This window comes from Bombus impatiens, unplaced genomic scaffold (assembly GCF_000188095.3).
Source record: "Bombus impatiens unplaced genomic scaffold, BIMP_2.2 scf_0843, whole genome shotgun sequence".
NCBI lineage: Eukaryota > Metazoa > Arthropoda > Insecta > Hymenoptera > Apidae > Bombus > Bombus impatiens.
This window is the reverse complement of record NT_177262.1, coordinates 109,032-128,358: the sequence shown is the minus strand read 5'-3', so window position 1 is coordinate 128,358 and position 19,327 is coordinate 109,032. Positions and strand designations below refer to the sequence as shown.

Below are 19,327 nucleotides of genomic sequence, written 5' to 3'. Positions count from 1 at the left end.
TTACGAGCTCGTGAGGCCCGCATCTTATCCACCCGTAGCTATTAGCCCGCGAGATTTCATAAAATGCGCGCGGATCTCCGCCAGCTCGCGCGAAGAATAGCTGAATTCGTGGTAATTTACTGCCGTCTGTCGTCAGCCTGTACGATCATGAAATAATACCTAAGAAAAGAAAAAAGAGAACGTTCTGCGTTGACGAAAACTTTGGTCAATCAGGGAAAAGAAGAAAATTCAACTAGCATCGTACAACATTGTAAGTATAAACTAAGAACATTGATAATCGAAAATGTCCTGATATAATCTACAAAAGAATGTAAATCAAAAGTGTAAAAATGTAATCGCCAAATACAGTCGAACAAGAAGATTAACGGCGTAATATTGAAGCGTAAGAAGAAATTGATAAAAATTTCGATTGTAAAATAAGGTAAAAAAAAAAGGTGCAACTTTCCTCGGAGAATTTCTTTGCAAGCGATAAATCCAAGCTATTTAGCATTTCACGGTGAACACGGTCACCGGATTGGACACGAAGTAACAGGGTGTCCGGTAGAAACGAACTCGATCGAGAAAAATAACGAGGTATCGTGGCGCTGCTCGTTCCCCGCGGCAATTAAATTAAAACCTATGCTAATGAGGATTGATTCCGATGTATTGCGACCGGTGCGCACGCACCAGCCAGGTGTTAATTGAGGCATAGATCCGCTGGTCAACCAGGACCGATCGATTGGCACGATTTAGGCGGGCCGTTTGTTCCGTTTGATTGTTTGAGTTGCCACACGCGTTTGTCGCCTCGATCCTAACTATATCGATGGAGAAAATTGGTTGAAAATTGAATCGATCGCTTCCGATCTGTCAGCTTACGTTATTTCTCTCCTATTACAGCAGGTAACAAAACCTGTAACGTGAAATTGTATGATTACGACGCCACTATTTGCGCGAATATTTTGTGCATTTTGTCATTGATTTCTGTAAATATCGAGGGCATGGGATATTCTGAGATAAAAGATTTATAAGCTGGAAAAATAACGGTACGATTGTTAAAGAATAATCTTTGAGAGATAAAACAAATCAATTTTATTCGGCGATGCTTGTGATTAATCCTGTGCAATGACTGTCATCAAGTTCACTTCTCGGACATATAACAAATTACTTTCCCACATCTCTTTCTAAATAATAGAATTCCTCGGGAATAAAAAACGTGTATAACGAAAAATCCTCGAATATGGATTAAACATTTTTCAATTTTCGCAAGCTCAAATACGACTAGGTAGATCTCAGGTAACAAGGTCAGCACACAGAATCTCCATAAAACTCTGCCCCTAAAATCGAATCTCTGAAACGTCAGAATTTGGACCAAAGAGCCCGCTGAATCGGCCCTTAGCAGTCGCAATGCTCGATTAAACCGTGGGATCCTTCGAATCCTCTCGGGAATGTCGCTGAAGCCGCGTTTAAACTGGTGGCTCGATGATTTCCCGCGGATTTCCGGAAATCAGCGTGCTGAGAAGAGCAAACAAACGCGATAAAGCTGGTCCTGGTCGACGAACAACGGAACACCGATGCGTAATGAAACGTTTTCATTGGCCGTTGTTAACCAGCGAACGGGAATTGTGTCTACCGTGATAAACAGAGGAAAAAGGGAAGGTTAAAAAATAGGTGAAAAGAGGGAAAAAGCAACGACGAATTACGCAATGCAAGAATTATCACGGATGAACGATCGATAGTTAATTTTGGCAAATTTGAATTTGGATTTATTCGGAGGTGTGATAGATTTAGTTCTACACCTGATGAAATAAACAGATTGAATAATAGATCGATTAGAACCTTCTGATGGTTTGATTGTGAGGAATATGAATTATTGTTAGTAGCAAATATGGGATGAATTCTATGGAGAATTTATCGCATCCTGGCAAACGGATGATTTAGTTCGTTCTGAATTTGGATGGAAATTGTGAAGTATACGTTTGATAATTTTATTACGTATTCACTCTAGAAATAATTATAAAGTCTAAGATTATGTAGATACAGATAAATAGTAATCGAATCAAAATTCTCTGTTCTAAAGAAATACGATACGTTTCGCAAAATATTTATTTAATCGATACTTCTGCTAAATTCCATAATCGCATCAATTTCCAAATTCGAAAAAAAAATTCTTCAACTATCTCCACAAAATATTTTCCCATTAAATCCTTGAATCATCTGAGGGTGATTCATTATAGGGCGTCTTATGCTCATCCAGTTATACTTCCTCTTTCATCCGTGGCACCGTACTTGCATCGTTACTCTGCCTTTAAATCGTTGCACTTTTCCCAGTTAATTAATGATCCTGTGGTAATTGATTATTCCGGAGGGACGAGGCGCGCCGTGGCCATACATTGTCAATGAATTTATCGCGGTTATGAGGGGAGGTTTTTACCCCCCGTTTCCAACCGGTATTGCGGCTATCGATACGACCAGGCACAGTAGATCGTTCGATTAATCGAAACGTGCTATGAAATGTAAGACGTAAATATCGAATATCGAGAGTTTCGATGTGAATGATTGCTTGGAATATTTTCAATGTTGTTGGAATAATTATTGACAGGTAGAATTACAAATTCTAACTTGACTTTGTTACAGATTAATAGAAGTTCGTTTGTTGATGGAATTAATTTTAAAAAATCGTTCGCAAATAGCATATGTAGAGCGCATTGTCTTTTTAATATTTCGTGTCCACGTATTAAGAATTAAATAATCCATTTGAAAGAGATGGGTAGTTAATTCGATTCTACTCTCCAAAACATTGCAGTTTCCAGTAACATGGCCATAAAAAAGACCTCGATCCGATACGATAGCTAAAAGATACGTAGAAATTCTAAATAAATACGGTCACTCCGATAAAGGGAAAAATTAATTAAAACGTCGTGGCCACGAACAAAGAGGAAATAAAATTCTGCCATCCGATTGCACGCAACAACGAATTCCTCCCACCGGAGTGTACGCTGAGATTTTTATCAGATACAAGAGGAATTGAATTAATATTCATTCGGACTAGGATAGTGAAATTTCCGTACGAAACGACTGTTTTGATAGGCAACAGAAAAGGGTGGGAGCAAAAGGCGAGAGACCGTACACGTTTCGCAACTTCCACCCTTGAGTACACTGAATGCCTCCATACTCCCTCGTTTACTCGTTCTTCTCGTCCTGCAACGATGCCCGTTACAGCAACGCTGGTATCGCGCGTTAGCACTTACCGGGTGACCTGGAAGTAATCCTCCAGCACGCCGTTGCTAGCCGCCCATCGTCAGATTTTTCGTAGTTTCTGTTAATGAAAAACCCTGGCTGCACGATCCTCTCGCGGAATTAAAAAACTTTCGGCGCGTTTTAAACGATTTTCACCCCGAGAGAGAGAAAGGGAGAATGTGTAAGAGAAAGGGAGGATCGTTGTTCGTGTTCCCTTCAATTCGTCGCTTTTACCGTGTATCCTACGATTTTGCATCGTCCACCAGAAACTTCGATAGCTTAAGCATATTGGAAATTTGCGTTTTAACCTTCACGCAAGTGGTAGTTTTAATGTAGTAGGTAATAGCAGAAGACTAAAATTTTCTTGGAAGTTTCCGTGGCTTTATTTCTTCGACGTTGAAACAAATTCAAGATTCTTTATATCGTAATAGTTGCTTAACGTAAAGTTACTATAGAGTGAGTATTATAATTTCTATTGGAAACTGTGTTTAAAGAGGAATAAACAAAGATAGTGAAATAAACAGGAGAGACTTGAATGCATGGAAGATACACGTAGTAAATTAAAGAATGTATTTGAATGTTTTCCGTAAAGAACTTATATGTCCGTATTGAACGTGTTATATAAAACATTTTGAAATTTCATTGGTACACAATAACATAAGCAACGCATTCATAAAAGATTTTCGTAAGTTTTGGAATATTTTTGTGAACTGCTGTAAGTGTTAAGGGATTTGTCGTAAGGTGGCGTGTTCCACCCTGTAGACGTGGACGCGATTCACTACGAAGACTCCCTAGATACCATAGAAATACCTCGGCGGGTACAGTTTCCGTCGCAGGAATGAGGAAATTCCGGATCCTTAACACGGCAGCAAACCGGCCTCGACACAAGTGCCAGAATTCTGAACGAACTACGCGACATGGGAACGACTAATTAGCGACGACGATGTAGATTATAGGTCCTTCCACGTTTCGATTTATTCCAGTCATCCTTGGCTTCTCTTACAATAATTTATTTAACAATATTCTTAACAACAGGATTATTCTATTTTACGCCGAATAGCCATGGTTCTTCCAGTGAATAGAAATATCCATGTCAATTTCAAATAGACGACTGATTTCTATTTTAATACCTAATTTTAATAATTATCAAAGAAACAAAACTCGCCGATAATATTAAATCGTACGAGAGGGCGTTGATGGGACAAAAGAAAGGAAACACGGTGACATTATTAAAATGGCAGTATTCGATATAAAATTCACGAAAAATCAGAGGAAATATCTGCATCGATACGTGGTGCTCGCGATTCTAGCGAGTCTTCTTATCGGATTCTTGCTGTTTTTCATGGGAGTGATTGCTTCGTTCGTGATTGCGACGAAACTGCGCTTCGACGACGAGAATCTCTCCGGGCTTGTGTTTAAAACCCTGACGTTATACGGTCTTTACGTGCTCGCTCATAATCTGGTGGGCGTGAAGCTGTGCTATAATTACTTCCACTATGCCGAAGGGTAATTGTAGTTGAATTAATAAGATTTCACTTTTCTGTGCCTTCTGTACCGGGGAAACGTGTGACATAATTAACGAAATGCTCTTTTTTTAATCTTTTTATTCCTTATTCGTATATTATATTCAGAAAATTAATTGTTTTATGTAATCCTTGAGTTATTAATATAATGGATTCTAGGGATTAATGAATAATTAATGAATCGATGATACAATTAAGAATATAATTGATTGGTTTATAGCGTTTGCAGTTGGGTTAGAAAATTTGTATCATTTGAGAAGCTTTTTTGACAAATTTCTGGAATATTAAAACGACTAACAGAAGTAAATTGAATGGTACTTTTGTAATTTACATCTGTTACATCGTCTACATTGTCTGTCTCATATCTCGTATATAATCTCATTTATATCGTCTGTAACCTTATCTTGATCTTTTTTTATTTTCCTTTAAAAATGCATTCGTAATCGTTACATTGGCAAACATTTTGTACGCAATACATAAGTAATCGTGATAGTAATCAACGTACATCACTCTAACTTACAATATTCAACGTGGAAATGCGCAATCACGAAGTGTACACGAAGAAGAAGATGACATCGCGGCTTAATTAACGACCCACAACATCCACGCGATCAAAGGTACCGCGAGCGACATTCCTCCTTTAATTTCTTCGGTTTTTGCGATAGCCTCGTGGAAGAGAAACGTTGTAAGAAAGATAAGTTCATTTTTCTGCAAATTGCTCACTCGTTGCACGTGTACCGGCTTCGAAAACGGATCACCAAAAAGTAACCTCTTTTCGAATTTTAATTTTATGATAAAATATTCCAGAAATACTAAAATGTAACGGTAAACCAATTATTGTCATAACACAAATTTTCAAATTACATTCTGTCGCTTTTTGTAATTTTATGTCGATTCTGTCCATAACAAATTTACGTATTAATTAGTAGGTTGAACATGTTTGTGGCATGTGTAAAGGTTCGGAGAATTTTTCGATTTAATCGCGTATTTCAATTCTTCACAGTGTCATCCCTTTAGCTTCGTAATTAATTAATTTGTAACTTTGTTCTCTGCCGCAATACGTTTCCATGTAGTTATTTGAACGTTTCATCGGTACGCGAATTAGTACAATTAGAGAAATCAGAAGACTGAAAAAGGCTGGAAGGTTAAATTTCGTGGTACAATACCGGCCAAATTGCGAATTAGCCGGATCGAAGCTGTGATTTCGCGTAAATTAGTTAACGAGAACAACGACAGGATATTCTTGATATTTCCCTGCGGAAACCGCGCCGCGAACGGAAATTCAGCGGATTGAAGCATTCATTAGGGATGTCGAGTGTGCGTGAATACAATCAATTGGTCCTTGTAATCGGATCTACGCGAGCACAATGTGCGTCTCGGTTGCTATTATACAAAATCCGTGGGAGATGGAGACAAAAGTGCTAAAAAATTGGAAACTAGGATTTTTCCCCGAAGAAAATCGGATGTACGTAAAATTATATGGTGAAAATCTAAACAAATTCATCTAAACAAGTAACGTTAAACGTATATGGTAGAGTATATATTTTCAGAAAAGTGAAGAATTCTTTTGCGCTATACTCGTCGAATAAAATTGACAAAAAATCTCAATGGTATATCGATCAACGAATTTATCGATTAAACTTCACAATCATCTAAGTCTAAGAAAAGTATCTAACCTGAACAACGAAGATCGAAGAGAACATCCAGTTCATTCGACTCTTTATAGACGGGACGAAAAGAAACGATAAATGGACAACGAAAAAGGGCTAGGAGGAAAAAGAGGGTGGCGAAAAGTGGATTCGAGCGTAACCTCGTTGGAGAACGACCGGAGAATTAACCCCTAGCGTGTTTTTCTTAATTTTCTTTCTCTCTGCCGACCGGCCGAGTACGAATTGGAAAACGGCCGCTTGCCGAAGGCCGATCGATTTGTCAGAATTTTCAAGTAATTCCACCGATACTCCGCCAAACTTCATTTGTTTTAATTACCCTTTCGCTCGTTAATGTATCTCCGCGGTATCTAGTCGGTGGTTAGAATGATTTTCCGCCTCCTTTCAATTCACACACGTACACGCACATAGACGCATCCGTGTTTGCATCAAAGTGTGAAAATTGGAAGACGAAATTAATCGTGACTGGTTCCTTGCTGAGTTAAAAATGGACCGGTTCTAGGCTGTCTTAAATAAAGATTATAGATTAAGCCATCCAGTTGGCGATAACGGACGATTCGTCTGTTTCAGGCCAGGGATGAACCTGAGACTGTTCCTATGGACTCTGATAGGCTTGTTCATGGTGCTCGTTGGCTGCTTCATGGCCAGCATCTGCTTCTCTACAGCGGATCTTTTAACGGTTCAACTTAGGCAAACTCTTCACGAGGGTGAGTTCCAGAGTTTAAAATAATATTGGGGAGGGAAAATTGGGGAAAAATCGATTATGTCTATTTGGTTTGACTCTAACTGGAAAATTACTTTCTGCCGCTTATTTTTTATGGACATTGAGTTCTCCCGGTTTTATATCGCTTTGTCTTCATTTCTAAATTTTTAATTTCTCGAGTGATTTTCTTTCTTCGCCGAACGATTAATCCCAAACAGATCTATAATATCTTCGAGCTTCGCGATTTCCCTAATTTCCATCCATTGGAACAATAAACGCTCGCAGGCGTTGCACGAAGCCAACGATAACTCCATTAACGAAAACGAAAGCAAGGCAAACGGTATTCGTCGGTGGCCGAGCGCGGATAACCCATTTTCCGAAAACAGAAAGACAAAGCGAAACCGAGGCAAACGCCGGAATCGTGAAATATTCATCGACAAACGATGTATGCGAGCGATATTCGCGGATCGGCAGGTGGCTGTACGCGAATTCATTTTGTCCGCGTGATCGCCTCGTGAACGCCTATCCGTTGTCGCCTATCCTTTTTTCCCCTTCCACGTTCCTCTCCCTTCTTCATTTTCCGCTGGCCCGTCGTTTTTCCGAATTTGAATATTTAACAAAGCAAACAGAAGAAAGAGAAAAATAGCGGAAAGATTGGATGTATACGAGGCACGCGAGGCACGCTAGATCCAGCAGAGTGTCGTCTCAATATGGCAGGCAGATGGTGGAAACGGTGCGCTTCCGCGAAATAGTATCCGACTATGTAATATGCAAATCGACGGTCGAACGCGACGCACACCGGCTGTCCCGTTCGAAATTACCGATGGAAATCTCGTTTGGTGTCTAGCTACTTAATGAATAGATACGTGACTCTGTGGATCCTCTTGCTCCGGGCCTCGAAATTCGAAACGTTTGCTCCCGATAAACTTGCAGGCTGATGCGTCGCGTTCCGCTGCGTGCTCTACGCAAATTTACCCTAATTAGCTGTAAATTGTGAGAGATATGGAGATCGCGATCGACTTAGTGCTTCTGGGTGAGTGCTGGTGAAGAATCGTTTATGGTGCAGGACATGTGTTGTATATTTTGTATCTCGTGAATTTAGTGGTAATGACAGAGTTCAGAATAGTCCAAACATTAATACCACTGACAAATTATACAAAAAGAAACAATGTACTAGTGAAATGTTTCGTGGTGATCGAATTAACAGTTGTTTGGTCCACGATAAACATATGTTTTACTTTGATTATCCGCGAACCGCGAACCATACGAAGATCTTCGTGCGTTTACTATTTCTTTATCTTCCTTTGACAAAATAAATGTAGAATGAAGCATGACAAAGTTATAAAAAAAACAGAATTGTAATAAAATAAAATTATCTATGGGGAATCTTTGTATTCGTTATTCTACACTTGCATTAAAATGGAAAGATCCACGTGGTTACTTTGAAATCTCCCAAACCGCTAATGAAATCGCTATAAACTGCTCGATCTCGCGTGAACCTTCAATCGCCAGTATTTAACTAGAATCGACATTTGATTATTTCGATCATGGGTTTTTAATTAATACGCCGAAGGTCTCGACCGCGAAATGAAAATGAAAATTTCAATTTTCCACGGATCCAACCACTTCGACAAATTCCTTCGATAGGATATAAAATATCGGAAAGTCGTAGGCTAATGCAAAATATTCCAGGCTACCGGCCACCGTTCCGTGGAATTTGTCGGCGCTTCCACAGAATACCGTCCCATCTCGTGTGAGAATAATCGAGATTCATGTACGCCCGACGATTCTTCCATTCTTTTTCATACACCGTATGTCTCGTTCCCAGGAGTCACTTTATTGGTGATCCATGGGAGATTCAATCATCATGCATAGGTTAAATATTATTTGCGTCTCTCCTTTAGTGCCATTTAATAATTATGATTTTTTTAAGATAATACGAATGAATCGTGTTTGATCGTATTCTAAAGAATTAGTTCCTTCTAAAATTCATCAAAATTCATCGTCAAAATTCTCCGTATTCTGTGAAATAGGTATGAAAAGATACTTCACAGATGTGTCATGGAAGCGAAAAATAGACAGCATGCAGGTTAACATGCAGTGTTGTGGAATAGATTCGTCCGACGATTGGCACAAGACATATTGGCTGCAACGGGAGTTTCTTGTGCTTGACTCGCCGGATATCTTGAGGTAATTATCGTTTAATTATGTCAAGACAATCGAGGGTCGATAGCACCTATCGATCGGATACACCATAAAATCTATATCTTATCCGAGTTTATCGACTATTATCTTCTCACCTACCCTCCACCATGGTTCATGGACAATGTGAGCTTTATCGTCTTACGATAGTCGTGTTACTTCCAAGGAAGTGATCCTGCTTAACCCAAGTGGAACATCTTCCCAAGAAAGTAGTATATCGAAATTTTATCATGGCTATTAAACTGTTATCATAAGAATTCATACGGTGTTATAATTATAATTAAAATTGTAACCGGAAATTGAATTTCTTCGAAAAGATACGAACTGCAATTTAATGCAAACTTAATGTCCGTACAAATCCATATTTTTATAAACGTAACAAAAAAAAATGGAATTTTGCTTTCGTTATTTTATATATTTTCGATTATTTATTTCATACATATATCCTACTATGTATTATTTATTTGATATGTTTAATATTTTTATTATTCTGTATATTTTGCATGCTGCGTGTTTAACGTTACGGAAACTTGTCTAAACATTAGTTAAAAGCTGAGCGGGAACAGGTTACAATTTCATTGTTATCATTTTCATTTTCTTGGGAAAAGCAGGATTGATAAAAAGGGAACTCCAATCGTCCCAAATACCCGTTTCAATTATATGATACGACACGGAAAGAGTTCCAGTCGCTTCACTGACAACAAAAGAATGTAAAATAATTCATGATTCACCCTGTATAAAACTATGAATGGAACATGAACCCTAACCTGAATTGCAGGCAAACACAGGAGAATATTACTGTTCTATGAATATAAAATAGAATACCAGAAATCACACGATCAAGCGCATTGAAATTCAACAAATCACGACACCCATCCCATCGTGTTGGTAACATTTTTTCCACGAGCATCCGCGCAATAATTACACGTAATACCCAAGCCATTTCTGTCCACCAACGGCGAGGAACAAATTTTCCAGGAACTTTAATGGAAACGCAGAAAGTATGCCAGGATTTTAATTACGACTATACGCGTTCCCACCGCGTAGAAACGAAATTTTAACGGGAGTAGTTGACCGAGAGGGATGGTCCCGTCATACGATTTTAAAGCGGCCATCCACGATTCTGCAAAGCTGTTCATACTCGCTACATTGACGTCGTTGTTTCTCAGAGGTTTCCATTTCTTAATGAAACTATACGTTGTGTTAAAAGAACGTGTTCGTGGTCTTGATTATTAAATATACGCCTTATACTTATAGGTTGATGCACGTAGGATGTTTCTTTGGATTCAAACTTTAATCGTGCGTTGAAAATATCATCATACGTTTAATCCGCTGATTAAATTACGCTTAATTCCTGCGTGATTCGTTGCACTCCACCAACTAGTTTACATGAACCTAATATATCGTCCACTTTTTTCTAACACCCTGTATATCGAAAGAAGAAAAAGCACAAGGAAGAGCGTGAAGGAGATGAAACGTGATTCTACGCCCTCCACGAGATGCTCCTAGAAAAGGATTTAAAACACTGCTGGCTCCTCGGCAAAGTGCCCTTCCATGGCCAGATTATTTCCACGCCGTGGAAAGGGCCTTTCACCTCAGGTCTGGCCCACCTAACTCACCCTCTAAGGGTTCCTTCGTGTGTGCTTTTACCGGCCACACGTTACGCCCATGCGAAAGCATTCTCCATCTGGATTTAGAAATGGTTTACGGCCGGTGAAATGTTGCACGTTAATGCTCCTCGATCGCTCAGATTTGTTTGTTTCTTTAGAAAGAAAGTTGTATGTAACATGGAGGAATTTTTAAGCGAGGTCGTGAACCGTTATATTCTTCAAACCAACCTAGATATCCATATGAGAATTTGTGAATATATTAAATAAATTTCGACTATCATTTCCGCGATATTTATTTCATATCGTTAAAATTATATGTCTCGTGTTTGCGATATGATTACATCACACAGGAGGATGATTGGCATGTCTGGCCATCGGAATATTAATATTGGATTGAGGTGGATAAGTCGTGATATGTGCTAAAGAAAAACTAGAGTATAGTTAACAATATATTTATTAACAAACTTTCGATGTACACTTTGCGTAGAGCTTGCGATTGCCGTGTCGAGATTCCTCTCGCCCGAAAACCGATAGACGAGTTAGGTCCGGAAATTCCACCAAGAGTCGATGGTAAACTGATTCACTGATTATGGTTTTTATTGATATTTGGTCGGCCGTGGCAGCGTATCCCATTTATGACAATTGGGTTGTCGTGTCGAGGAGTCGTTTGTTCCGCGGGTCCACGAGCAACCCATAGCAGCTCAAAAAGTCTGCCGATGATGGGCTACTATAAAGCGTCATTTGAAGGCTCGTCTTAGGGACAGGTTCGGGATAATCACGATGGTACCGTATGTTGCGATCCGCTTCTGTTCGCGGGTCCGCGTATTTTATTGCGCAGATATACGCATATATCGGCGCCGGTGTCCACTAGGAAGAAGATCTTCGAGTGCCTGTCCATGACGAATATGCGGCGGGATACTAGGCCGTCGTCGCTTGCCGCGCTTACGAACGGCTGGTCCCGTTTCCCGTATTCCAGGTGCACGAGGAACGACACTTCTTCGCGCATTCTAGGAACGTCGCGTGGTAGTAACAGAGTCCGAACTGCTGCAGTCTGTTTCTCAAAGTCGATCTACGACGACTCCGGTTTCGTCTTCGTAAAGGGCGTCTTCCATCGCGTCCAAGACGCGGTTTAGTCGTTCGCTGTCCGTTGCCGTTCTTTCTGCGCTGACCGCGACAATCCGTCCTGCCTCCGGGAGGATCTTGTGTATACTATCGGCGATCCGGGTTAGCGTTTCAGCTTTCTTTTCGTCCATGGCGTCCAGAACGTGTTGCACATGTACCGGTAGTCAGCTCTCCCAGAGCGTGAGGATAAAGTCATTCGATGTCGACGGGGTGGCAAGATTTATTAGATCCCGGTAGAATTGGAACGGCGTCCTATCGCCTATGTGTTCATCTTCAAGCATCTTTCGCACTCTCTTGGAGTCCGAGTCCCCCAATCTCTTAATGAGCTCCTTCTTGAGGTACCCTCCGGCGTACGTCGTGGTACGTTACCGGCGGGGCGAGCAGTATGTCCCGGCGGCACGCGCATAGCTGCACGTGCGACGCGGTAATATTCGCGACAACGGTCTGAAATTTCGTCTTGTCGCCCGTAATCCGGGCAGTTCCGAACTGCGCTTCCAGCATCGCGAACCACAGTGTAACATCGTGTGGCCAGAACGGTAGTACGCGGAGCGATGTGTTCACCGCGTCTATGTTGTCGTACGCGGTCGTCGTACGTTCGGCTCCGTCGATGATCTGGCAATCATCTTGTCCGAAGGATAGGGTCTCTGTGTAGCAAATCACAGGACAGAAACCGTTGGAAAGTTTGCTGTCGAGTGCCGCTACGCGATCATTCTGTAGGCGATATGTGCTTCTTTTTGGTACATTAGGTGAAAATAAATATTTATGCATGAATAATTAATTAATGATACGCGTATTTCCCTTAATTCTCTGACATCGTTTTGTATATTTATAATTTTCTAGTTTCATTTTGTAAAACTTCTACCGTACCAAATTACCGTATTTCAAACTCGATTGTTGTGAAGATCGATCGCCTTGTGGAATGCCGAAGTACACAATTCATGATCATTATTACCGCTTAAATTGCAAAATATCTGGCAACAATGTTCTTCGTTCGAATCAGCGTCCAACGAAGAATTAAAAATTAGAAATTTCCGCAAAAATCTTGCATTTTCTGTAATTATTCTATAGAGTTTTCCGATTGTAATAAATTTCTGACAGTTAGCAAACTATCTTTAGGATTTTTGGTACAGATACCGTGCGCTTGATACCTGGAATTGTTGAGGTTAACGAATTTTGCTTGCTGCGAGTAGAGAAGCGGAAGTAACGGATGCGAAACATTTGAATGAAACAATTCATGCAGTCGGGGCGAGTTCGCGTTGCTTAGAGTAGTTTCGCGGTAATTGCCTAATAGTTAGGTTTCTGTAGGCTGACGTATGTGTGCATTATGTGGTAGCGGTAATACGTTCGATAATAAAGGGTTAATAGCGCGTTCCGAATAGAAGCCTTTGTGTCGTGGCTGGTAATCGCAGATAGAACAGTGGGTTATCGATTTCTCGTTATGTTAATTGCAGAATTATACCTTCCACTAGGATCGAGCCCCGGGTCTCTCCTCGTCGCCGCAACTATTCCCCAAGCGTCAACCACCCCCTTCTCCACGTTGATCTCGTAAAATCCATTGAGATTATATCATATGCACGCGACAAAATGGCTGACGCCACGGGTTAATTCGATAAGGTGTAACGTGACATAACATCGTTTCAATTATGAGAGGCAGCATTTCGCTTGGTCGATTGCTCGATTGCTCGAATGACCTAGATACCTAAATTTCAAAACAGTCGTTTCTTTGATTCTTTGTTAACGGTTTAACGTGATATAACATCGTTTTAATTATGAGAACTACCATTTTACTCGATCGATTATTCGAACGTCCTGGATACCTAAATTTTAAGGCAAGAGTTTCTTGAATTCCTTATCGACGCTTTCAGCCTGTATAATTGAAACATCTTAAAATACCTAATCTAATTTAAAATCTACTTTTCGCAATAGTTTTGCAACTAATATCGTGTTATCGATATTGCCTTTTCATTTTTTTTTCTTTAGTACTAAAAATCTATCTATCTAAAAATCTGTCAGGTACATTTCAAAAATATCGATTATTATAACGATGGTAATGCTCTTTCCTTAAAGAATTCTTACAGTGATCCCAGATTTGCCAGCAATTTTGAAAAGACTCCTACATCCGATTAGCTCTCGACGGAATCTATAATTCATGGAAGCAACTTTCCGAAATGATCTTTCTCTAATTTCGCATCGCGAAATCCAAGCTCGCCTCTATCGATGTCCATGAACCGATTCAAGCCGCAGATCGATGCCACCGCGTTTAATTACCCGAACGTAGCCACCGTATAGGACACGTGAAAGTCCTGTGGTCGATGACCGCTTTTCGCACGAAAACTTGCCACGAAAAGCCACGGTCGAGATGGTGTCGCCGGTCCAGGAGGGTACGCGACACGGTTCGTAGCTCATTCTGTACTTCGCAGACATGTTCGCGTACAAGTTCGAATTAGCAAGTTCAACAACTTGCGGAATGCCAATCGGTGGCTCGTTTAATGTTCGCTATCGACGTTCCCCGATAATTTCCTACGCCTGGCGTCCACTGATCCTGGCTTTTTGCTATGACTATCCAAGAAGTAATTGAAAAAAATTGAAGCGTTTGTCAGTACCTGCGAAAGTACGTGACAATTTCTTTTAATTTTTAACTCCCTTCTTAATCGCTCTACAACCGTACGTAACGATCTTTTTTACTTTCTAATTTTGATATTACTTTCATAATCGGGGACAAAAATATTCCCGCAAAAGAAAAACCTCAACTCAAAATCGCCACTTCCTTAAAACAAACTCAGTCCATTTACGGCATAACCATCTTTCCCTTGTCCAGCTGTACTGATGTAGCAGCCAACATCTTGGAAACACGTTTCTACCAAAGTATAACGATTCTTCTGAACGACACCGTAGAGACCGGGATAAGAAGGAGGGCTAGAGAAGCAGAGGAACGTAAAAGAGAGAAAATGGATTGTACGTGTGGAGGCGATCCGACACGTAGGAATCTTGTTTCAGGTACGCGAAAGTGGATGGTCGCGTGACACCGCCGGTGGTGCCGTGGAGTTGCTGCCGAATCAACGTAAAGGGTCCGTGCTATCACGATCCGCTTCAGCTGCCAAATTCGGAACAAAACTCCACTTACGACAGCCTAAACCCTCGGGGCTGTCTCGTCGCCATCAAGAGCGTGCTAAACGGAACGCTCTATTCCACCGTAGTCCTGATCGCGTTTCTGTTTGTGTTACAGGTAAATCAATAATAACGCGCCGGCCGGCGCAAACAATTGCTTAGTCGAATCGGGATGGCTGGGATTAAGTGCGTTTCACGATGGATCAAATTTGTTATCGAAATGATCGTTGGACAACGTCGAACCAACGTAGATTATTCTTTCCATTGTAATTTCTAAATACGTTTATGTCAAAGACTATATTTGATTTTCTACGCTGCGAATCAAATATTGATCTATTTAAACAGAGGGAATTCCTAAAAATCTGCTGAAGAAAAATGACCAAAGGGATTAAGTCGACGTAATTCGCGGATTTTCCAAAGCTCTTTTTTGACAGATGATCGAATGAAAAATTACAAGCGTAGATAGCAGCAATTTTATCGCTGCAGCTATTCGCGGATCTAGAATAAACAAGCGCGACAGTGGAGAGCTGCAAGCGAGTCGACGAGAGGCGGACTGAAATAGCGGTGGATTATCAGATTCGTTCGGAATTATTGATTGCCTGGACGCGATGATACCACGTGTCATCGAAGCCCGCAAACGCGTAATATTTTAAGGTGAAAGGCTGCTTTTCACGCCAAATTTCCATCGTTTCGTTGCTCTAGTAATTCAACCCTCGATCGTATTCATCCGACAAAAATATTCTATGAAATCTAACAAGACCATCTTAGACATTATACCTTCATTGACAAGATGTTATACTATGCGAAGAAAAGCTCGCGCGGCAAATTATCCTGATCCAAGAAAAATTCTTTAAAATCTGATGTCCTTCGACTAAGATAACGTAACAAGATAATGTGATAAAATAATCAACGTAAAAATTCGTGAATATTATATCTCCAATTGTTTTGCTAACTGGTCGCGAATACTTATACAGTTCAACTTATAATATAACATGAAATATAAGGAAACATAAATGTTTCCCTCTGACGGCCACTATCATCTGTTCCACGCCTCCCTGGTCACTGACCACTAAACTTTCCAAGTTTTGTCTTGCTAGCTGTCCACGAATTCTCAGAATCATGACGCGCAGTGTTCAACCTATAACATATGAAATATAAGGAACGTTAATGTTTCCCTCGACTGATGACCACTATCACCCCTTCCACTGCACATTACATTTAATCCGCACCTCATTATATGTCCTCGTTCCGTTTTGTCTTTTATCGATCTCTCTCATCGCTTTGGAAATTATCTGCACCATATTACTTATTGTTAAAATATTGGTATCTTGCTGAACGTAAAATGGCGGGGTTTTCCTGTTCTAATACCTATACTTTGTTATAAGCACAATAGTCTTTTGCTGTTTTCATTATGTTTAATTATGTTTCAAAAATTTCGTTTTATTGGTCGGTTTACTTTCAACTACCACAACATCGCTATTCCAGTGATGTAAGTCCTAAAATTCGATGTTAGCTAATTTTATTATTAATCGGAAATTAATGCTATAGATTTTAGGCAATCGTGCTGGTCGAGCCGATTATTAATATGAAAGCGTTTTAATATATAGTAAATAGGATTTGTACTGCCATATCGAACAGTTACTAAATTACGCCACTCACATTCTTGTTAAATAGACTGTATCAATAGAAATTGCCCATATTCTGGCAGATCTTTTTGTTAAAAACTTGTTTAAGACAAAGTAAAATTGAAACTCTTTTCTCAAATTCTTGAGTTCTATAACACGTAGTCGTTATTATTTATATTATACATATTTTTACATTTATTCATTATATTTGTATTTTATTATATTTGTTATATCGATACATATATGAAATTAATTACGAACAGCATTGCAAGTGCAAAGAAAAATTTGCAACATAAGGAAAGGCTTGACAAGGGGAACAAATTTTATAATACAAATACATACAACTAACGTACGGAAATTCCTTTTCAGATTTCGGTGAGCGTATTGTCGAGGTTCGACTTCACTGCCGCGAGGAACGCGGTGGCGCTTGGAGATCGGTGGGCAGCTTCACCGGGTTGGCTCTATGGCCGTCTGGATTTTGGCTTAGCCAGCGGACCTAATCTCTGCCAGATCGATCGGGTTAGTGGACCGGCTGAATTGAATCAATCGATTCCCCGGATGAGCCATCAGCGAGTCGCTCGACGAACGATGCTGTTCGTAAATGTGCGAAAAATCGGTGTCAATCGAATGAACGAGGAAAATTTCGGACGATCAGGTTTTAGATTGATTGAGAAAAATGAAATAATTTAATTCGGACAATATTTGTCTAGCTCGTGGCTATAATAAGTACTTTACACCTCTTTATAATAAGTACTTTTCTCTCATAATCAAACAACAACTGATAAAAATCAAACTTTCCTTCAACCACTTTACGCGTATACCAAAATTTCAACAAGTCCCCAAAATTCAATTAACAAATCAGAAAAAACTGTCCTCACTGCATTTAACGTTTCGACTACTCGTTCGTACATTTTTAATGTCTCTCTCAGACAGTTTCATCCGAGCACGCTCGTTGCTGTCTCGTTTTTCGCCGGAGAGTTGCTAATTCTCAAACCCTACATGTGTAGACCGAGCAACTTGCTGCCAGCTGAAAAGAGTTAAAGGGAAGCTACAGTAACTTTCTAACTTTGCTAGAAATATCCACGGAATGAAGTTTGCGCCTCTGCATCTATGTATATGCAGCTGTATGTGTTGTCGGTGGAACACTTTGCTCAAGCGGCGCCGCTCCGGCTTTATTTGTTTAATTTTCTAATTTCTCCGAGTTAGAATGGAAGCGCACGCGCGCCACTGAAAGAAACGGAGACCCGCGTCGGACTTTCATTAGAAAGGCGACCACGTGATGAAGGAAAGTTTAAAAACTTTGTAGCTACGAGTGTTGGCTGAAATTTTATCTCTTGACATTTCTTACTTATATCACGCAGACACCGCGTGAACGTTGCTATTTTATTAATCAATGGGTAGGTGGATTATGGAGAAACACGTGCAACGGGTAAATTGCGCGAAATTAACAATTCGGGTAGAAAAATTATAATCTTATTAGTAAGGCTAGTTATACAGATTAACCGAGACTTATTTATCAAAAATTCGTCCAGTCTTCGTTTCTTATCTACTGCTTCTTCTATTTATCGAAACCGCAACTTTCTTCCAACAGTCTAAATTAATTCTAATTATTCTTCCCCCTAATTCAACGATTCCATTTTCAATCTCCCCATAGAAAAACAGCGGACAAGGCGATACGATGATCGATCTACGTCCGCTTGTATATTCCAGCGATACGGACTGAGAGCTCTGGAAGCCGAAACAAACCAGAAAATAAAACCAAAGCCGTCGAAGAAGGATCATATTTTCACGTCAGACACTTCCTTCACAAGCCCAACAAAAATTCCCCCACCTTTCAACGCAAATATATAATACGGTTCCGTGTAAGCATCGATCAAGTTTAACTTCAATCGTAGAGATCTATAAGAATTGAGGAACGTTTCTCGAAGCTTTTATCGAAATGAAAAGCCATCGCCGGAAGACAGGCGCGTTTAACGAAGCAACGCGCGCGTCCTCCGCGGGGATTAATCGATCATCGATTACGATACACTCTCGAAACGGCCTCTGAGGAACAAACAAGGTTCGTTTAGAACGAGAAAGGCGATAAAGACGCAGACCAGAGCAACGGACGATAAGATAAGAGTCCGTAGAGTTTCTTTCTCGCAGAAGTACGTCGCCAAGATTCGACGATAGCTTTCACTATGATTACTGGGAATCGGTTAATCGAGTCGCGCCACTAAACCGCTCGTTTTCCCCGTCGTATCGAGTCGAACGATCGATGGGTCTGAACAAAAGAAAGGAACGGATGGAGGAGAGATGGTACGGAAGCTTCGAAAATCTCGACCGGGGACCGCGACGATGATAAAAAGCCGCGTTCACTGTGCTCGATCGTGTTCCTCCCCCGACGAATCGAGATATTCGATGCGATAGATAAAGGAATCGGAGAAACTGAAGAACAGATGTAATTACTAGAGTACAATCGTTGGATACCGATGGTTAAATGGAATAAAGCTTACATTGCTCCGTTTCTTTTTCTTCTCTTTTTTTTTTTTTTTTTTTTTTTTACGTAAAA

At 40.3% G+C, this 19,327-nt stretch overlaps 1 protein-coding gene across 2 annotated transcripts in view; it reads left to right on the top strand.

Annotated features, from left to right (window-relative positions):
• LOC100743639 (RDS/peripherin-like protein xRDS35) overlaps nucleotides 1-19,327 on the top strand; it is a 73,907-nt gene that overhangs the window by 41,564 nt on the left and 13,016 nt on the right. The window contains exons 2-5 of one of the 2 annotated variants that reach the window (XM_033323220.1): nucleotides 6,977-7,113; nucleotides 9,143-9,299; nucleotides 15,041-15,269; nucleotides 17,146-17,295. In XM_033323220.1, the coding sequence (XP_033179111.1) occupies nucleotides 6,984-7,113; nucleotides 9,143-9,299; nucleotides 15,041-15,269; nucleotides 17,146-17,295 (666 nt within the window). In that variant the 5' untranslated portion in view covers nucleotides 6,977-6,983. Of the gene's footprint in view, nucleotides 1-6,976; nucleotides 7,114-9,142; nucleotides 9,300-15,040; nucleotides 15,270-17,145; nucleotides 19,256-19,327 lie in introns of those variants that run through there. The other variant, XM_033323219.1, reaches the window with a different exon arrangement.